Genomic DNA, 22,811 nt, shown 5'->3' with positions numbered 1-22,811 from the left:
AACTGGAGGGTATTATGCTGAGTGCAGTAAGTCAATCGGAGAAGGACAAACAGTGTATGTTCTCATTCATTTGGGGAATATAAATAATAGTGAAAGGGAATATAAGGGAAGGGAGAAGAAATGGGTAGGAAATATCAGGAAGGGAGACAGAACATAAAGACCTCTAACTCTGGGAAACGAACTAGGGGTGGTGGAAGGGGAGGTGGGCGGGGGGTGGTGGGGAGTGGGTGACGGGCACTGAGGGGGCCACTTGACGGGATGAGCACTGGTTGTTTTTCTGTATGTTGGTAAATTGAACACCAATAAAAATTAATTTATTAAAAAATATATATTAAATAAAATGAGCGCAAATAAAAAAAAAAAGATTTGTGTGGAATCAGAAAAGACCCCGAATAGCCAGGGGAATTTTAAAAAAGAAAACCATAACTGGGGGCATCACAATGCCAGATTTCAGGTTGTACTACAAAGCTGTGGTCATCAAGACAGTGTGGTACTGACACAAAAACAGACACATAGATCAATGGAACAGAATAGAGAATCCAGAGGTGGACCCTCAACTTTATGGTCAACTAATATTCGACATAGCAGGAAAGACTATCCACTAGCCAAAAGACGGTCTCTTCAATAAATGGTGCTGGGAAAATTGGACAGCCACATGCAGAAGAATGAAACTGGACCATTCTCTTACACCATACACAAGATAAACTCAAAATGCATGACAGATCTAAATGTGAGACAAGATTCCATCAAAATCCTAGAGGAGAACTCAGGCAACACCCTTTTTGAACTTGGCCACAGTAACTTCTTGCAAGATATATCCATGAAGGCAAGAGAAACAAAGCAAAAATGAACTACTGGGACTTCATCAAGATAAGAAGCTTTGCACAGCAAAAGAAACAGTCAACAAAACTAAAAGACAACCTACAGAATGGGAGAAGATATGTGCAAATGACGTATCAGATAAAGGACTAGTATCTAAGATCTATAAAGAACTTGTATGTTGAGTTTTCAACAGCAAAGAAACAAACAATCCAATCATGAAATGGGCAAAAGACATGAATAGAAATTTCACAGAGGAAGACACAGACATGGCCAACAAGCACATGAGAAAATGCTCCACATCACTGGCCATCAGGGAAATACACATCAAAACCACAATACCACCTCACACCAGTGAGAATGGGGAAAATTAACAAGGCAGGAAACAACAAATGTTGGAGAGGATGTGGAGAAAGGGGAACGAACCTTCTTGCACTGTTGGTGGGAATGTGAACTGGTGTAGCCACTCTGGGAAACTGTGTGGAGGGTCCTCAAAGAGTTAAAAATAGATCTGCCCTACGACAAAATTCCCAAAGATACAGATGCAATGAAACGCCAGGACACCTGCACCCCGATGTTTCTAGCAGCAATGTCCACAATAGCCAAACTGTGGAAGGAGCCTAGGTGCCCATCGAAAGATGAATGGATAAGGAAGATGTGGTCTATGTATACAATGGAAGATTACTCAGCCATTAGAAACGACAAATATGCTCTGATGTGGATGGACCTTGAGGTTATTATGCTGAGTGAAAGAAGTCAATTGGAGAAGGACAAAAATTATATGGTCTCGTTCATCTGGTCAGTATAAAAAATAGTGAAAGGGAATTAAGGGGAAAGGAGGAAAAAATAAGTGGGAAACATCAGAAAGGGAGACAGACCATGAGAGACTCCTAACTCTGGGAAACGAACAAAAGGTGGTGGAAAGGGAGGTGGGCGGGGGCTGGGGGTCACTGGGTGATGGGCACTGAGGGGGGGCACTTGATGGATGAACACTGGGTGTTATGCTATATGTTGGCAAACTGAACTCCAATTAAAAAAATATATGTAAAAAAAAAATTAAAAATTGAAGTGAACCCCCCCCCCCAAAAAAAGAAATTGGTTATCTAAAAAAAGGAGGGCACGAGATGTCATGAGTACTGGATGCTATGTAACTGATGAATCACTAAATTGTCTCTGAAACTAATAATATACTATATGTTAAATTGAATTTTTTAAAAAATAAATAAGGACATAACTATAATGCACAGTGTGGATGAATTGCAAAAGAATTAATCTTTGAAAAATGCTATATTACAAAGAGTACATATTATTCCATCTATATAAAACCTTAGAAAATGCAAACATCTACAGTGAAAGAAAGCAGATCAATGACTGCTTAAGGAAGAGGTATGAGGAAACTTTTGGGAGTGATGGATATGTTTACAATCTTGCTTGAGAAGATATTGTATGCTTTTTTTTTATACTGTATGCTTTAAATATGTATTGTTTATTGGATGTCAATTATACTCTAATAAAGCTGTTTAAAATGCAATAAGGGCAGCCCAGGTGGCTCAGTGGTTTAGCGCCACCTTCAGCCTAGAGTGTGATCCTGGAGACCTGGGATCAAGTCCCATGGGGGCTCCCTGCATGGAGTCTGCTTCTCCCTCTACCTATGTCTCTGCCTCTCTCTGTGTGTGTGTATCTCTCATGCATAAATAAATAAAATCTTTAAAAAATAAATAAATAAATAAAAATAAAAATGAAATAAATCATAATAGGAAATAATCCTGAAAAATGTAAAGGGACCTATTGAACCACAAGACAGAGTTAAGTCTAGATAAGAAATTGATAGGGATGCCTGGGGGGCTCAGTGGTTGAGCGACTGCCTTTGGCTCAGGGCATGATCGTGGATGAAGTTCCAGGATGGAGTCCCACACCAGATTCCCTGCATGCTTTTCCCTCTGCCTAAGTTTTCGCCTCTCTCCTTCTGTGTCTCTCATGAGCAAATAAATCAATTTTTTTTAAGAAAGAGAAATAACTCTGTAAACTATAAGGAAAAAAATATTCTAAAAAAAAACCCCTATGTAGAATATATTCCTAATTGAAGGAATGCAAACAATCTCCACGTCAGGTTTCTAAATGCAGAGCAGACTCTGGAAGGCAATGGATCAATACTTGCAAAACACTAAGGAAAAAAAATACTCAAGAAACATCTACCCAGTTCATAAGCAATAGCAGCAGAAATCCGTTTATTATAAAAAATTCCTCTTAATTCCACAGTGGTCCCCATACCATTAAAATTAAATTCACTCATTCATTCAACAACTGTATTGACTACTGTGTAAAAGTCATTAACTCTTCTTTGAACTGTATAGATACGGGCTCATGCAATGGAGCTATAGAATCATGTATCTGATAAACATAGGTAAAACTGTCAATGTTAATGATTGGATTATTTGATTCTGGGTAAACTGCAAGGCCCTCTCTTCTCACAAGATTCAGAAGGAATAAAACTGTTACTGATGTAATGAACCATCTCCTGTTAACCAAGAGATTGTGAGATAAAGTTAAATCTTTGCACCTCTGAGAACAGTGGATGATGAGCAGGAAAGGAGTGCCTCTTTCTGCAGTGCTTCTCTTCCTTCCTCTTCTCCTCTCCCAAATACAGAAGATCATAAATTATACCAAAGAACTCTGTTTTGAACTTATTGTGCCAGAGAAACTAGATAAAGAAAAACAAACTCCAATGGACAAAAATTTGCCTTCCAAATCAATTCTGATACATTTCAGAACCTAGACTTCTACAAAAATCATTTTTAGCAACATTCCAACTGCTGCCAAAACTGTTATGGAACCCTTTCAAACTCCTGTGTCAGCTGCAACTCCACTACCTGCAGCCGCACCTTGGCACCATGATTCCCAAAACGATCACACTGTCATCAGGTTCAAAGTATTCCCCACACTAAAATGGGACAGAATGGTGCCTCTTCCCAATACCAATTAAAATCCCAATTCCATGAATATGGTCATTAATGCTACTTATTTAAACCTTAAAAACCCCATCAAATAGATCGATTCAGTAAGTATGTATGTATAGGTGTATACATACATGTACATATGTATATACACATGTATATGTATATACACATATGTGTATATGTACAGACATACATATCCTGTCTATACATACATATATTACAATATATATACACATATCAAGAAATTCCTGCCATCTGGTGTCCAAATGGAACACAGCAATGAATAGAGACCGAGCAACCTGGTATAGGCAAGCACCTTAGCCTAAAAAATGTTCTAAGTAGTAGTATTTAAAAATCCATTTGGGCTAAAGGGTTACAAAAAAAGACCATTAATTTAAATGAATCTTAAATGAAGACTATTAACTTAAATGAAAACTGAAAGAATATGGGGATATGGGGTATTCTTTCAGCTCCAGTAAATTGAGGAAAAACTAAAATTTTGAAAATAGTATATCCCAAGCCCATCTATACCACCACCACCCCTGGTCAGGCTTTCAGCCAATGCTGAAAATGCATCCTAAGAGCTAAGAAACAGAAAGGGTGCAGACTGATGACACAAACAACTGAAAAAAGGAAAACACAAACTAAGAATATGGAGACCTTTCTTAAGTTATATGGTACCTTTTTATCTTCCATAGTCAATCTACCTCAAGAGCTATGATACGATAAGTTTGGGTTTTTTTTTTCATTATTTTAATAATAAGGCAAAGAGTGGTATCCTGTCAACTATAATGACTCAATTTTAAACAAGACATCAGTTTTTGATTTAACATGGATTCTTTAGAGTCTTCAGTAAAAATTTACTACAAAAGAGGAATGCTGTGAGAACTACTGAGCACATGTCTACACAGCACATGGCAAGGCAAGGAGAAAGTAGGAGTCATCTCTGACTCCTCCCTATCTCACCCCACACAAAATTATCAAGCCCAGTGTGTTAATAAGCTAATTATCTCTATATTCCCACTACTCTATCCTAGACGAAGTCACTATCACCTTTTCCTTATAGGTCAGAGATTGGCAAACTACAGCCTATAAGCCAAAATTGGCCTGTCACCTGTTTTTTTGCAAGAAAAGATTTATTGGAACACAGTCATGACCATTCATTTAGTCTTTGGCTATTTTCATGCTGCAATGGCAGAATTGAGGAAATATGACTATCTGGCCCACCAAGTCTAAAACATGCATTATCTGGCCCTTTTTAGAAAAAGTTTACCAAACTTGGCCTAGGTAGGCTATTAAATAATCCTCTAGGGATACCTGGGTGGCGCAGCGGTTTGGCGCCTGCCTTTGGCCCAGGGCGCGATCCTGGAGACCCGGGATCGAATCCCACATCAGGCTCCCGGTGCATGGAGCCTGCTTCTCCCTCCGCCTGTGTCTCTGCCTCTCTCTCTCTCTCTGTGACTATCATAAATAAATTAAAAAAAAAAATTAAAAAAAAAATTTATAAATAAATAAATAAATAAATAAATAATCCTCTAACTAGACTCTCTACCACTCATTGAATTCACTCTCCAAACTGCAGTCTGAGTGAAATGCTTTAAGAACACAAATTTGATCATTCATTCTTCTGCAAACATAAACCCAAATTTCTTATGGTAACTCCTATAACTTTTCCAACCTCCTATCTTGCCACTACCCTTTATATTCCAGTTATTCTGTTTTAATCTCTTCAAACTCACATTGCTTTAAATTTGGGCTTTCAGCATATGATATTTCTTCCAATTGGGATACTCTACCTTTCTCTAGCTAACTCCAGGTCATATAAAGGTCATTTTCTCCAGGAAGCCATTCCTGACCTCCTGAACTGGAATTCGGTACTTCTGCATTCCTCCATTGCTAGTTTTACTATTGGATTCCAATGCATTTTAACTGTCAGGCCAGATCAAGAGCCGTATAAGGGCAGAGACAGGCTCTATGCTGTTAACTATGATACCCTTGCAGCAAACAGAGACTAGTATGTATGAGGTCTTCATAAAACCTTGGTTCAAATTAATTTATCCTTTGTATCATGTTTTGAGAATTCAAGGAACTTTTCCTCAGAAATTTATCATAAATAAACATACCATTTTAGGCAATGAAGATAAACAATCATGTATAACCATGGCAGAATAAGTTGATACCAAATCTGAAAACCTAGAAACCTGCAGAGAAAAATTCCAAGCCCAACTATTTATACCATGTGTATTTTAGTATATTACTGGAGAAAACCTTGGTCGTCAGAGCCTATCATTCTAGGCCATCTATAATGAAAACAACAAAAATAATGAAACTAAATTATTCTCCTAATACCTGCTCTTCCCTCTCCTTTTCTTTGGTCTTACTTCTGTAGATTCTAGCAGAGGTAGCATCCTGGGTTGGAATGGCAGAGATCTGATGCAGTGGCATGCTCATCCCAGCCTCCTGTCTGGTTGTCTTCTTTACTGAAGAGACTCTCCAGTGGTAGAGTCATTTTGGGCCATGGACTTCAAGCTGAGAGAAAAAAGACAAGACATAACTGAGATAAAACACTTCAAATGTCCAACAGTGAGATTAGCATTTTATATTTATTCATATATTTATATTCTTATATTCATATTTGAATCAGTTACAATGACTGACATAAATACTTGATCTTCAAAAACAATAGAAGGTAAATGTCTTATGGGGAAAATTTTTTTTTTATTTTTTTTTTATGGGGAAAATTTTAACACTTTTTCTCATGTAATAAGACAGAAACACCTGAAAGAGGCTGTGGATCAGCTACATGTATAATCAGATGTTAATTTTCCATTGGCTATTAGGTTTTAAACAGTAGTGTCATCCTTTATTTTAAGAATATTTCTGAAGTTAATTTTTTTTCCTTGAAAAAAAGCACTCATTCTGATAAAAGTAGTGATCTTGCCTTAAAACTATTGCCCTTGAAACCACATAAATTTAAGGTATCTATGATCTCTGCTTAACGTTCTGAAAGTCTAGACACTCTAGACCAGTTGTTGGAAAACTTTTCCTATAAAGGGCCAGGGAGTAAATATTTTAGGCACTGTGGCGCATATATTTTTTAAATTACTCAATTCTGCTGTTGTCCCATGAAAGAAGGCACTATAAGTGTGTAAATGAACAAGAATCATTATGTTCCAATAAAGCTTTACTTACAAAAATAGATGGCTAGCTAGATTTTGCCCACAGCTTATAGTTTGCTAACCCTGGTCTTTTTTTTTTTAATAATAAATTTATTTTTTTATTGGTGTTCAATCTGCCAACATACAGAATAACACCCACTGCTCATCCCATCAAGTGCCCCCCTCAGTGCCCATCACCCAGTCACCCCCACCTCCCCCCCTCCCCTTCCACCACCCCTGTTCATTTCCCAGAGTTAGGAGTCTTCCATATTCTGTCTCCCTTTCTGATATTTCCTACCCATTTCTTCTCCCTTCCCCTCTATTCCTTTTCACTATTATTTTTATTCCCCAAATGAATGAGAACATATAACGTTTGTCCTTCTCCGATTGACTTATTTCACTCAGCATAACACCCTCCAGTTCCATCCGCGTCGAAGCAAATGGTCAGTATTTGTCATTTCTAATGGCTGAGTAATATTCCATTGTATACATAGACCACATCTTCTTTATCCATTCATCTTTCCATGGACACCGAGGCTCCTTCTACAGTTTGGCTATTGTGGACATTGCTGCTAGAAACATCAGGGTGCAGGTGTCCCGGCATTTCATTGCATCTGTATCTTTGGGGTAAATCCCCAACAGTGCAATTGCTGGGTCATAGGGCAGGTCTTTTTAACTCTTTGAGGAACCTCCACACAGTTTTCCAGAGTGGCTGCACCAGTTCACATTCCCACCAACAGTGTAAAAGGGTTCCCTTTTCTCCACATCCCCTCCAACATTTGTGGTTTCCTGCCTTGTTAATTTTCCCCATTCTCACTGGTGTGAGGTGGGATCTCATTGTGGTTTTCATTTGTATTTCCCTGATGGCAAGTGATGCGGAGCATTTTCTCATGTGCGTGTTGGCCATGACTATGTCTTCCTCTGTGAGATTTCTGTTCATATCTTTTGCTCATTTCATGATTGGATTGTTTCTTAGCTGTTGAGTTTAATAAGTTCTGTATAGGTCTTAGACGCTAGCCCTTTATCTGATATGTCATTTGCAAATATCGCTCCCATTCTGTAGGTTGTCTTTCAGTTTTGTTGACTGTATCCTTTGCTGTGCAAAAGCTTCTTATCTTGATGAAGTCCCAAAAGTTCATTTTTGCTTTTGTTTCTTTTGCCATCATGGATGTATCTTGCAAGAAGTTGCTGTAGCCAATTTAAAAAAGGGTGTTGCCTGTGTTCTCCTCTAGGATTTTGATGGATTCTTGTCTCACATTTAGATCTTTCACCCATTTTGAGTTTATCTTTGTGTATGGTGAAAGAGAGTGGTCTAGTTTCATTCTTCTGCATGTGGATGTCCCATTTTCCCAGCACCATTTATTGAAGAGACTGTCTTTCTCCCAGTGGATAGTCTTTCCTCCTTTATCGAATATTAGCTGACCATAAAGTTGAGGGTCCACTTCTGGGTTCTCTATTCTGTTCCATTGATCTATGTGTCTGTTTTTGTGCCAGTACCACACTGTCTTGATGACCACAGCTTTGTAGTACAACCTGAAATCTGGCATTGTGATGCCCACAGCTATGGTTTTCTTTTGTAAAATGCCCCTAGCTATTCGGGGTCTTTTCTGATTTCACACAAATCTTAAGATAATTTGTTCCAACTCTGAAGAAAGTCCATGGTATTTTGATAGGGATTGCATTAAATGTGCAAATTGCCCTGTGTAACATTGACATTTTCACAATATTAATTCTTCCAATCCATGAGCATGGAATAGTTTTCCATCTCTTTGTGTCTTCCTCAATTTCTTTCAGAAGTGGTCTGTAGTTTTTAGGGTATAGACCCTTTACCTCTTTGGTTAGGTTTATTCCTAGGTGTCTTATGCTTTTGGGTGCAATTGTAAATGGGATTGACTCCTTAATTTCTCTTTCTTCAGTCTCATTGTTAGTGTATAGAAATGCCACTGACTTCTGGGCATTGATTTTGTATCCAGCCACACTGCCAAATTGCTGTATGAGTTCTAGCAATCTTGGGGTGGAGTCTTTTGGGTTTTCTATGTAGAGTATCATGTCATCAGCGAAGAGGGAGAATTTGACTTCTTCTTTGCCAATTTGAATGCCTTTAATGTCTTTTTGTTGTCTGATTGCTGAGGGTAGGACTTCCAGTACTATGTTGAATAGCTGTGGTTAGAGTGGACATCCCTGTCTTGCTCCTGATCTTAGGGGAAAGGCTCCCAGTGCTTCCCCATTGAGGATGATATTTGCTGTGGGCTTTTCGTAGATGGCTTTTAAGATGTAGGGGAATGTTCCCTCTATCCCTACACTCTGAAGAGTATTGATCAGAAATGGGTGCTGTATTTTGTCAAATGCTTTCTCTGCATCTATTGAGAGGATTATATGTGCTAACCCTGTTCTAAGGAATTTTCCATGGATGATGAGGGTCATCATGGATATCCCGGGATTTTCCAAAGGTTGCCCCTAGGTAAAATAAGAGTTTCTAAATAAGCTATATTCTGTGATTCAAGGCATTCCTTCAAAGTACCTGGTAATTGAATTGTGTGTTCCCCATCCCCTCCACCCTGTCCCCACTGCAATCTATCAAACTGTATATATAAAACCAATTATATACACGAATTATCCAGAAAGTTTAATATAATAATATTTGATGCTATTAGAACTTTAACAAAGAATGGGAGCAATAAACCAAAGCATGAATCTCTAATTTGGGGATTTTCACTTATTAACCATGTACTGGAGGGTGGAACAAGGAAGGAGCGTAAACAACAGGGCCTGGAAACTCTGAGGTCATATTTGATGAGTAGCTATTTATTCCGCCCAGCCCTAAGGTCCTATCTAAAGGGCAACCAGCCATTCCACCTCTCCCCAAACTCTGCTCTGAACCAAAAGTAGGTGTTTGTGTGGCTGGTCTCATTTCTGACTGTGTTACTAACCAAACCAACGAGCAACAGAACTCACAAAATTAATTTCTTTCACCAGATTCTCTGATCAAGAAGCAACAAGAATGAATAAGAAACTGGAAGGGATCAACACTATGAGAAAATGAACTAAAAGAATATTGTTTTTAAAAGTCTACTGTTAAATAAATAATAAATAAAAATAAAAGTCTACTGTTATAATAGGTGGGTGATCATTGATAACCAATAAAAGAGGAAAATATAGTTGATATTAATGTCTAGATATTATAATCACTAATTAATTAAGTATGAGTGTCTACATACTATACATTACCTACTCTATCTTAAGCCTTTGATGAGGCTGACACGAGATGGAGCACTATGTCCAACAAATGGCCTGAATATTTATGTTCACATTACACAAGACAAGAGGCACTTACTGCTTAGTTGTCTTATACCATCTGGAAGATCACAAAAGTCACTTGTGAGCAGTTTTTTTCATCACTCATGCCTCAAAGTCCTTTGTTAGAAATGACAAAGTCCATGTGGATTACTTATTCAAACTAATCAAAAAAAAAAAAAAAAGGCAAAAAAAAATAGGGATCCCTGGGTGGCGCAGCGGCTTGGCGCCTGCCTTTGGCCCAGGGCGCGATCCTGGGGACCCGGGATCGAATCCCACGTCGGGCTCCCGGTGCATGGAGCCTGCTTCTCCCTCTGCCTGTGTCTCTGCTTCTCTCTCTCTCTCTCTCTCTATCAAAAAAAAAAAAAAAAAAAAGGCAAACTAATCATGTCCAAAGCCCCTACCACATATTATACCAATAGCTGCTTTTGGTGCTTCTAGTATAATAATCATTATCACATCATTGGTACATGATCATGACAAGCCTGAAGAGGACTATTTACGCCAGAGAAACACAAACGTAAGAAAGGGTTTTAAATATTGTGTGGAATTTTGAAGGACCTTCCCTTCTTACAGCCGTTTAAGTTACTCTTCTGATATGAACCCCTATCTCCAGATTTGAAAGTCTGCCTGAAGTAAACCCTCCCCTATGCCATATTTAGGATAAAAATGATAATCTTCAAAAACAAACTGCAAAATAGACCATGCCACTTTTCATGTGAAAAGCATAAAGCAGGTATTACTCATACTATTTTCTTTGCGTGATTTCCAAATACCTATATCAATTTACAATAAAGAGCAACAATTAAACCTCTGCACTATGCCTGACAACCCAGGCATGAGGACTTCAATTCCACTACTGCTAAAAATACAGCACACCTAATATGAACATCCATATCTAGAAATGGACAAACTGGGTGTTTAAGAGTATGGAAGCAGGGATCCCTGGGTGGCGCAGCGGTTTGGCGCCTGCCTTTGGCCCAGGGCGCAATCCTGGAGACCCGGGATCGAATCCCACGTCGGGCTCCCGGTGCATAGAGCCTGCTTCTCCCTCTGCCTATGTCTCTGCCTCTCTCTCTCTCTCTGTGTGACTATCATAAATAAAAAAAAAATTATTAAAAAAAAAAAAAGAGTATGGAAGCAGAGGCACCTGGCTGGCTCATTCAGTGGAGTATGCAACTCTTGGTCTCACTGTCATGAGTTCGAGCCCCACACTGCATGCAGATCTTAGTTTAAAAAATAAAATATTAAAAAACAACAAAAAAGGAACTATGGAAATGGTAATGCCATGCCAATTGATCGAAAGAGTTACTATTGTGAAGATGGTAATTCTCCCAAAATTGATATACACATAAAGCAATCCCTATCAAAAACCCAGCTGACTTCTAAGCAGAAATTAGACGAGCTGATCCTAGAATTCATATGGAAATTCAAGGGGCCTGTGATATCAAAATGATCTTGAAAAAGAACAAAGCTGGAGAACTCCAACTTCACGATTTCAAAACTTGCTAAAAAGGAATAGTAATCAAGACAGTGTGCAATTGAAATAAGGACAGATACACAGATTAACAGAATAGAATTGAGTCCAGAAATAAACCCATTTATCTGTGGTCAATTGGTTTTTCAACAAGGGTTCCAAGACTATTCAAAGGAAAAACAAAAGCCTTTTCAACATGCCAAAGCATAAATTTAGACCCTTACCTCACACAAGTAAAAAATAAACATAACCAAAATAAAACATTTGTACTACAACAGATACCATCAAGAAAGTGAAAAGACAACCATAGAACACAATAAATATTTTTGCAAAGCATACAATAAGAGATTTGTGTGTTGAATATATAAAGGGCTGTCACAACTCAGTAATAAAGAAACAACCCAATGAAAAATAAGTTGTTCAAGAGACTCTTAATTATACAAATTACTAGAGGAGAAGAAGGTATGAGAATGGGTCAAATAGGTGACAGGGATTAAGGAGTGCACTTGTGGAGATGAGCAGGGTGATACAAGGAAGTGTTGAATCACTATACTGTACACCTGAAACTAATATAACAGTTTGTTGACTATACTGAAATTAAAACAAAAAGTTTTTATTTTTTAAAAAGGAAAAATGAGTTGTTCAACCTGACTAGTTAAGAGGAGAATGCAAACTAAAACCATAAGATATACTTTAATCACTGCTATACTTAAACATAGGTAAGTGTTGGCAAGGATGTGGAGAAACTGAAACCCTCATACAGCGCTGGTGGAACTATACGTAGCTGCTTTGGAAAACAGTCTGGATCTTCCTTAAAATGTGGGAATAACACAAATGTCCACAAATTAATGAATGGATAAATAAAATGCGTTATCTATATAATGGAATATATAGTTGCTACAACATGGATGAAGCCCGAAAGCATGGTACAAAGTAAAAGGACCAAATATTGTATGATTACATTTGTATAAAATGTCTAGAGTAGGCAAACTATAGAAGCAGAAAGTGGATTACTGGTTACCAAGGACTGAGATAGGGATCGGGGATGAGGGCTGATGGCTAGAAGGGTTTCTTTTTAGAGAAATAAATATGTTCTAAAATTTATTACAGTCATGCTGCATAACACTTAAGCATACTAAAAGCCATAGAATTATATACTGTAAATGAGTATATTGTAATTAATGTGAATTATATCTCAAAAAAGCTTCTGTTAAAAAGAATATACATACAATTATTATGTATTAAGATAGATAAAAACTGTTTTTCATTTGTGCTTGTCCTATGTAATTTATCCAAATGACATGGGGACAGTCACTGTTATCCTACTACTCTTCTGGTTTTGAGAAAGATAACAGGAAGCATACAAAATCAGCAATCAGAAATCGAAGTGAAGCCTTGACTCTAGAATACTGTGTGATGTTGGACAAATTGTGGAATTTCAAAGGCTCTGTTTCTTCACCCACAAAACAGAAGGATAATAATCTCTACTCTATTCACAGGGTTATTGTGAAGACCAAAGAAGATTGTGTCCGTGTGCACAAATGTCAGGGTTCTTAACATCAGCACATTTTCCAGCCTGCTTTTTCAGGCATCTGCAATGAATCCTCTCACTGCCTTACAAAGCGCAATTTGTTTGCATTGTCTTTCCAATACTATTTTCTGTCTTCCTACACCTCATTCTGATAGATTTACACAAATGAGAACTTCAAATCCTTCCAACACTTATTTAGGACCTCTAGTAGCATGACTCTGAGGGGAAGCAAGGCTGACAATGCTATCCCTACAAGGAAAGAGGTAGGAAGGCCTGATCCTAAAGATGATCAGTGTGGCACAAGAGTGAAGCTGTTCCATGTGCTTTCCAAATGGTCCAGATAAATGAAGGGTTCTCTCCATTCCAACAATGGTGCTTGGGACAAATATAGACAACAAAGAGGCAGCCAGGAGAAGACAAATATGCCAGTCACAACTTCCTTGAGGGATGGTCACCACAGGTCTGCATGCCTCCCTGCACCCCTGCTAATAGGGTGCCAGGCTCCAGCAGCACCCTGCTCCTCTCCATTATGCAGTGTTGAATCATAACATCCTAAATGGCACTCAGAATAAACAACTTTAAGTTAAGCCTGTTTTTATCAGAAACATATTTCATATTTTAAAAAAATGAGAAGCTTGTGTACAGCAGCTAGCAGATTCAAAAAGAAAAAAAAAGCAGTAAGAAGAGAGAGGAGGCCAGCTGTAATACAGAGCAATGAATGATCAAAGCCACACTTAAAGAAGTGAATGTGATGTAGGAAGGAGAGAGACCATTTTGAAAAGGAGGATTGACATCTAGTGAGAGGACTAAATCATACTCTGGTTTCTGGCTGTGCATTCAAAAGACTGGGATGCACAGAGGAGTGGGGGATAAAGGGAAGCTCACCAGGGACACGCTGAGCTTGACATGCCTGTGGGAAACCCAAGATATACACATGGTGTACACTGGGAATCATGCACACACCACAACACCTGAACACACAAGAACAGAATCCATTTTCCAAGGAAAACCCGCAGAATCAGTAGTTTACATCATTAGGTGCTATAAACAAATGATAAAACCCAACATCAATACAGAATTTTTAAACAGCAATGAAGAATCCCTAACTTTAAAAAACATGTATCTCAATCAAAATTTAACTTCACACTCACACAACAAAACTCCTAGAGGCATACTAATTAAACCAAGAAGCAAAATAAGCACATTACCACTTCTATTGTTTAATATACAGCTAGATTTTTTTTTCTGCTAATGGGATAAGACTTAAAAAGAGAACTTTATAAGGGCACCTGGGTGGCTCAGTAGGTTGTGTCTGACTCTTGATCTCAGCTCAGGTCTTGGTCTCAGAGTCATGAGTTCAAGACCTGAGCTGGGCTCCACACTGCGCATGGAGCCTACTTAAAAGAGAGAGAGAAGTTTGTAATACAATGAAAGAGCTAAAGTCCAAAGGAATTTTCTAAGAACTACTAGAATCAGTTAAAAATATAAACATTTGTATAAAATCAGTAATGTATTCTAGTATAAGAAAAAAGTATATAAATACATAATGTTACTAACATTCCTTTACATAAACATAACAAAAACCTGACATAGAGATGGATGATATAAAAGTTACTTAAGAACTTTTAATGATTCAATGATTCAGTAATTTTGGAGTATATTTGAAAACTTTAAAGCAATAATAGTTTGTTATAATAATAATTTGTGTTCTTCCCCGATAAAGTGTATATATATATATATATATATATATATCTGGTAATTCCAAGGTCTAAGCAAGATTTTTCTATTTTACAAAGTGATTCTAAAATTCTGCATAAGAATTAATCAAATGATCAAATAAAAATGATGAGAAAGAATAGAAAGATGAATCCTCTTGAAATACAGACAAAACAAAGTAATAATAATTATTAAAACAGCAAGATACAGAAAACTGAAAAGAACTTAATACAAATAACTTTTCAAAAATATTAAAATCCCCACATAAAATGGATGTAAACAGCACTTTACGAATGAGGACATTGCTCACTTAATATTTCAATAATCAGGGAAAAACAACAGCTCAGAGAACGATATTTTCCCTTCATAAACTTCTACCAAAAAATATGATGAAACCTACCATTGGCCTATGTTCTTATGATCCTCCGTAGTATCACAAACTCAGAATGCCTATCAGGAAAAATGCTGAGCAACAGAGCTAGGAAGAGCTTATCTTTGAGAAGCTTAGCCTGAGAAAATACAAAAAAAATCTACAAGTCCCAAGATTTTCACAATAACATTATTTACAACAAAGAAAAACACACAGTTCCCTTAAATTTCCCAAACGGGGGGAAAGCTAAAGTAAATTGCGGTGCTAATACAATCAAAGGAATATTATGTAATCAAAGAAATACTATTAGAAGCAAGAAAAACATGGATTTGATAAAAAGCAGATGATAGGGACACCTGGGTGGCTTCAGCAATTGAGCGTGTGCCTTAGGCTCGGGGAGTGATCCTGGGATCCAGGATCGAGACCCACATTGGGCTCCCTGCAGGGAGCCTGTTTCTCCCTCTGCCTGGGTCTCTGCCTCTCTGTGTATCTCTCATGAATAAATAAATAAATCTTTAAAAAAAAAGAGTATATAAATTATATATACATTATAATTACAAATACATTGGTACATACACAAGCTAAAACCCTAGGAGGGAAACTCATTAAAAACACTAAAAGCAGTGGGGAGCTTGGGTGGCAGGCACATTGTAAGCGTCTGACTCATGGTGATCTCAGGGTCTTGAGATCAAGCCCCACGTTGGGCTCCACACTCAGCATAGAGTCTGCTTGAGTTTCTCTCTCCCTCTGCCTCTGCCCCTTCACCCTACTCCTGTGCATTCACATTCTCTCTAAAATAAATAAATCTTTTTTAAAATGCTAACAGCAATTTAATGATGTAGCAATATGACTTTTCATTTCTCTATTTTTTAAACCCTTAGTGATGATCTATTACTTTTACAGTTTAAATATTTAAACAGCTAAAATTAAAAGCTCAAGTGATTCCACATAGCTTGGCAATAGTCAGAATTTCAGATATCAATGAACATATACAACCATGAAAGGCAGTACACTTCTGAAGGCCTCAAAGAATTCAAGCCTCATCTTCCTACATGAATAAAGTAGAAGATGCATTCTCAGGACACAGCTGTCTTCAAGCATTATAGTGCTTGTATTATGTTCATTCTCAATTTTCTCAGCATCTCCTTTAATATTTTTGCACAGTGCTCTCTCTTTAAAAACAGCATAGTGCATCATGGTAACAGTTTACCTTTTTTACAATGTTTTATTATGTTTGATTTTCATTCTAAAGTTACTGACTTTGGAGACTGCATTTCATATCCTACACATCGTAAGACTCATTAATATTTTCATGTCATACTATTTCTAGTTTGTATATTTCTCACAAAATGTAATGGCTATTACACACCAGCAGAAATGGAGACTCAGAACATGAACATGTAGCAAACAGGAGTCTCGTATTCGAATATGGCAGACTGCGTAGGTCACTACTCATCCACTGTCAATAAATCTGAGCATCTGCCCAGCACTTGGAAAGCACTGTCTTTGGTTTTTTTTAGTATATGTTTATCCCTGTTACTGTAGCAGAAACCATCATCCTTACAGAACACAGAAAAGAACAATAAACATGGACTATTAATATTTTTTCCTTTTAATCATGGCTGTATCTTGTTCCAAAAAAATGGATGCCTTCTTTCCACCAGGAGAATTGACTTCTCTCTTAGCAAGAGATATCTGTGTGTGAAGGAAGCCGACATGCCCAGAGTTTGACCATGAGATTAGGTACTTTTATTGTTCAAACGGTATTTACTATTTAAAAAAAAAAAGTTCCTCAATTTCCTACCACTAATTGCAAAAACTTGCTTACGGTCCCCAACCCTTTCCCTTTCATGAATTATGTAAATTATATCATGTAGCTCAAAGGAAAAGGAGACCCCAGCGCTGGGAAGGTACCTGGGCTCTCTGCCCTCCTCTTCATATGCCTCACTTACCAACCATCCATCCACCTGATTCTTTCATCCTCTCTTTGCAAAGGCTCCTTTGCATCAACTAAGTAAGAGCTTTCCAAGGAAAATACACAGAGTAAGTAGTTTATATCCGTAGATGCTACTTAAGATTTATTAAATTCCACATCAATTAAGAATTTTAAAATACTTTGTGGATCTCTGATTTTTAAAAACAAAAGGAAAATGCTTCCAATTTGTCTATCCTCTTTCACTCTATGAGAAAACTTTCTATGTACAATGGTCTTCTCTTGCTTGCCTTTCACAACTCAATTCAATGCAATCCAACCTCTGTTCCCCCACTTCACAGAAAATATTCTTGGCCTTTCTTATTTACTAATCAAACTTGGGAGAAGAGCTCCAAATGAAAGTAACCAAAAGAAGACACACAAAACAACAACTAAGAGAGATAAAAATAATTTTCTTAAGTTTTTTTTAAGTTCTTTTATTTATTTATTAATGAGAGACACAGAGAGAGATAGGCAGAGACACAGGCAGAGGGAAAAGCAGGCTCCCTGTAGAGCCAAATTTGGGACTTGATCCCAGGACCCTGCACACACAGAGAGAGAGAGGCAGAGACACAGGCAGAGGGAGAAACAGGCTCCCTGCAGGGAGCCCGATGTGGGACTTGATCCTGGAACTCCAGGATCTCACCCTGGGCCAAAGGCAGGTGCTCAACCGCTGAGCCATCCAGGTGTCCCAATTTTCTCAAGTTTTTAAAACTGTTTTAAATAAGTCAGTCAATGTCCTCTTAGATATACAGATGATATACCATTCATAAAGCTAAAATGTGATAATATGAAAAAGAAAAAAGTACTTGAGAATTTTTTAAATAATAAATTTATTTTTTATTGGTGTTCAATTTGCCAACATACAGAATAACACCCAGTGCTCATCCCGTCAAGTGCCCCCCTCAGTGCCCGTCACCCATTCAGCCCCACCCCCATTCTCCTCCTCCCCTTCCACCACCCCTAGTTCGTTTCCCAGAGTTAGGAGTCTTTATGTTCTGTCTCCCTTTCTGATATTTCCCACACATTTCTTCTCCCTTCCCTTCTATTCCCTTTCACTATTGTTTATATTCCCCAAATCAATGAGAACATATAATGTTTGTCCTTCTCCGATTGACGTATTTATCTCAGCATAATACCCTCCAGTTCCATCCACGTTGAAGCAAATGGTGGGTATTTGTCATTTCTGATGGCTGAGTACTTGAGAATTAAAAATTATAAGCCAAATTAGAAATTCAACAGAAGGGTTAGAAAATAAAAGTCACAGAACTTGCTAAAAAAAAGTACAAAAGTATGCAACAGGAAATAAGAGGGAGAAGACAAGATCTGAGGATATAAGGTAATATATGCAGATCAGTTTAGAAATTCCAACATCTGACCCAAAAGGAGTTCCAGAAAGAAGAAGCAGAGAAAACAGGGAAGGAAATAATCAGAGAAATAATACAAGAATTCTCCAAATCTGAAAGATGCAAGTCCCCAGACTGAAACAGCCTGGTATGAACCTAGCATAATGAACCGAATTAAAAAAAATTTTTTAAAGGTCCACATGAGCACATATTATCATAAAACCCTAGGACACCAAGGGCAAAGAAAAATCTGAAAAAGAAAATGTCCTCGGGAAGTGGGGGGAGTGAGGAACAAGGATTGCAGCTATTACATCCCAAAGAGATAAATACATCAAAATGGAATAAGGCTTCTTCTCAGTAGCACCAGCACCAATGAAGCCAGATGACAGAGGCATAATGCCTTCAAACTTCTGAGGGAATATTTCCACACTGAATTTACTATCCAGCGAAACTATCAAATAAATGTGAAGAGAGAACAATAATAATATAAATAAAGGAAGTTACTGCCTGTGTTCTATAATTTTCATGGTTTCAGGTTTCACATTTAGGTATTTCATCCATTTTGAATTTATATTTGTGGATTGTATAAGAAAGCGGTTCAGTTTCATTCTTTTGCATGTTGCTGTCCAGTTGTATCAACATCACTTACTGAAGACACTGTCCTTTCCTATTGGATATTCTTTTCTGCTTTGTCAAAGATTACCTGACCATACAATTGTGGGTTTGTTTTGGGATTTTCTATTCTGCTCCAAATATGTCTATTTTTGTACTACCATACTCTTTTGATTACCACAGCTTTGAAATATAACTTGAAGTCTGGAATTGTGATGCCTCCAGCTTTTCTTTTTCAAGATTGCTTTGGCTCTTTAGGGTTTCTTGTGGTTCCTAACAAATTTTAGGATTGTTTGTTCTAGCTCTGTGAAAAATGCTGGTAGCATTTTGATAAGAGATTGCATTAAATGTGTAGACTCCTTTGGATAGTACAGACATTTTAACAATATTTGTTCTTCTGATCTATGAGTACAGACTGTCTTTCCATTTCCTTGTGTCATCTTCAATTTCTTTAATCACATGTTTTATAGTTTTCAGAGTACAGGTCTTTCACCTCTTTGGTTAGATCTATTCCTAAGGTATTTTATTATTTTTGGTGCAACTATAAATGGGATTATTTTAATTTCTTTTTGTTGCTTCATTATTAGTGAATATAAATGCAACAAATTTCTGCACATTGATTTTTGTATCCTGCAACTTTACTGAATTCATTTATCAGTTCTAGTAGTTTTTTTTTTTTTTTGGTGGAGTATTTTAGGTTTTCTATATATAGTATCATGTCATCTGCAAATACTGAAAGTCTTACTTCTTCCTTACCAATGCGGATGCCTTTTCTTTATTTTTGTTGACTGCTGTAGCTAGGACTTCCAGAACTATGTTGAATAAGGGTGGTAAGAGTGGGGACGCCTGGGTGTCTCAGGAGTGGAGTGTCTGCCTTCAGCTCAGGGCTTGACCCCAGGGTGCAGGATCGAGTCCCACATAGGACTCCTTGCAGGGAGCCTGCTTCTCCCTCTTCATATTTCTCTGCCTCCCTCTCTCTGTGTTTCCCATGAATAAATACATAAAATCTTTTTTAAAAAAGTGGTAAGAGTGCACATCCTTATCTTGTTCCCAACCTTACGGGAAAAGCTCTTAGTTTTTCCCACCCCCCGCCCTCCTCCCCTTCCACAACCCCCAGCTCGTTTCCCAGAGTTAGGAGTCTTTATGTTTTGTCTCCCTTTCTGATATTTCCTACCCATTTCTTCTCCCTTCCCTTCTATTCCCTTTCACTATTATTTATATTCCCCAAATGAATGAGACCATATAATGTTTGCCCTTCTCTGATTGACTTATTTCACTCAGCATAATACCCTCCAGTTCCATCCACGGTGAAGCAAATGGTGAATGACAAATATTTGTCATTTCTAATGCCTGAGTAATATTCCATTGTACACATAAACCACATCTTCTTTATCCATTCATCTTTCAATGGGTACCGAGGCTCCTTCCACAGTTTGGCTATTGTGGACATTGCTGCTAGAAACATCGGGGTGCAGGTGTCCTGGCATTTCATTGCATCTGAGTCTTTGGGGTAAATCCCCAACAGTGCAATTGCTGGGTCATAGGGCAGGTCTTTTTAACTCTTTGAGGAACCTCCACACAGTTTTCCAGAGTGGCTGCACCAGTTCACATTCCCACCAACAGTGTAAGAGGGTTCCCTTTTCTCCACATCCTCTCCAACATTTGTGGTTTCCTGCCTTGTTAATTGTCCCCATTCTCACTGGTGTGAGGTGGGATCTCATTGTGGTTTTCATTTATATTTCCCTGATGGCAAGTGATGCAGAGCATTTTCTCATGTGCGTGTTGGCCATGACTATGTCTTCCTCTGTGAGATTTCTCTTCATGTCTTTTTCCCATTTCATGACTGTATTGTTTGTTTCTTTGCTGTTGAGTTTAATAAGTTTTTTATAGATCTTGGAAACTAGCCCCTTATCTGATAGGCCATTTGCAAATATCTTCTCCCATTCTGTAGGTTGTCTTTTAGTTTTGTTGACTGTATCCTTTGCTGTGCAAAAGCTTCTTATCTTGATGAAGTCCCAATAGTTCATTTTTGCTTTTGTTTCTTTTGCCTTCGTGGATGTACCTTGCAAGAAGTTGCTGTAGCCGAGTTCAAAAAGGGTGTTGCCTGTGTTCTCCTCTAGGATTTTGATGGAATCTTGTCTCACATTTAGATCTTTCATCCATTTTGAGTTTATCTTTGTGTATGGTGAAAGAGAGTGGTCCAGTTTCATTCTTCTGCATGTGGATGTCCAATTTTCCCAGCACCATTTATTGAAGAGACTGTCTTTCTTCCAGTGGATGATCTTTCCTCCTTTATGGAATATTAGTTGACCATAAAGTTGAGGGTCCACTTCAGGATTCTCTATTCTGTTCCATTGATCTATGTGTCTGTTTTTGTGCCAGTATTGCTGGCTACATGTTTTATCGATTTTAACTCTTGTCTCTCTCTAGGCCAGTAGTTCTCAACCTTTTTAGTCTCAGGACACCTGTATATTCTTAATCATTATCGAGGACCCAAAGATACTTTTTGTTTACATGGGTTTTATCTACTGATACTTCCCATGTTTAGAAATTTGAGAGATTTAAGAATAATTGTTTTATTTAAAGATAATAAACCCATTGTGTGATAATGTTTTTATGAGGAAAAGAACCTTCCAAAAAATTAGAGAGGTAATCGACATTTTTGTAATCTTTTGTAATTTTTTTCTTTTTTTAAACAGGAAGCTCCCACATCTGCCCCATGACGCAACGTTGACCACTTGCACAAGTATGTCCCTGGTGGGGGATGGGGAGCGCCTGCCTGGAATTCTCTGAGGTTGGAAATGCAAACACTAACTATTGAAAAACCTTGAAAGGGCAGCACAGCTCCCAGTACAAATTAAAGTCCGACCCGAGGAGTTGAAAGAACCAAGCCTCCCTGCTCCCTGTCCCAGAAGGAGAGGGAAAGGTCCACGTCCCAGTCCGTTAGGACAGCACCTGTCGGCGCAGCAGGTCTCGGCGAAGGCGCTCGCGCTCCGGCTCAGGCTCCTCGGCGCCCCGCTGCACACAGGCCGAAGTCCCTCCTGAGGCCTCAGCGGCCCGGGGGCAGCTCCTCTCCCCGGGGGCGGGCCTCGCCTCGGTCTGCGCGCCCGACGGTTGGGCCCGCGATTGGGCTGCGGTGGCGCCGCTCGGGGACCCCCAGAAGGCCACCACGGCCCGCACGAGCACGCTGGGCATCTGCGGTCCGCGGGCGGGAGGCCGGCTAAGCCTCGCACGTCGGCGGCGCCAGGGGGCGGCGGGGCTGCAGTGCAGGAGGCCAGAGAAGCGCGCAGGCAGGACGCGCGCCAGGGTGGGGAGGGCGCCCTCCGCCGTCTTGAGGACCTCAGCTTTGCAGGACAACCTGAACCCGGCATTGTGAGGCCCCCTGCTCTGGTTTTCTTTTGTAAAATGCCCCTGGCTATTCGGGGTCTTTTCTGATTCCACACAAATCTTAAGATGATTTGTTCCAATTCTGAAGAAAGTCCATGGTATTTTGATAGAGATTGCATTAAACGTGTAAATTGCCCTGGGTAACATTGACATTTTCACAATATTAATTCTT

General features: G+C 38.6%; 1 protein-coding gene across 11 annotated transcripts in view; it reads right to left on the bottom strand.

Annotated features, from left to right (window-relative positions):
- MARCHF8 (membrane associated ring-CH-type finger 8) overlaps positions 1-22,811 on the bottom strand; it is a 144,495-nt gene that overhangs the window by 80,234 nt on the left and 41,450 nt on the right. For 8 of the 11 annotated variants that reach the window (XM_025990012.2, XM_025989993.2, XM_025989997.2 and 5 more), the window contains exon 2: positions 6,126-6,305. In XM_025990012.2, the coding sequence (XP_025845797.1) occupies positions 6,126-6,227 (102 nt within the window). In that variant the 5' untranslated portion in view covers positions 6,228-6,305. The remainder of the gene's footprint in view (positions 1-6,125; positions 6,306-22,811) is intronic. The other 3 variants (XM_072739390.1, XM_072739391.1, XM_072739389.1) reach the window with 1 other exon arrangement.

This window comes from Vulpes vulpes, chromosome 15, assembly GCF_048418805.1.
Source record: "Vulpes vulpes isolate BD-2025 chromosome 15, VulVul3, whole genome shotgun sequence".
In the NCBI taxonomy this organism is placed as follows: Eukaryota; Metazoa; Chordata; class Mammalia; order Carnivora; family Canidae; genus Vulpes; species Vulpes vulpes.
This window is presented reverse-complemented; position numbering and strand designations above follow the sequence as displayed.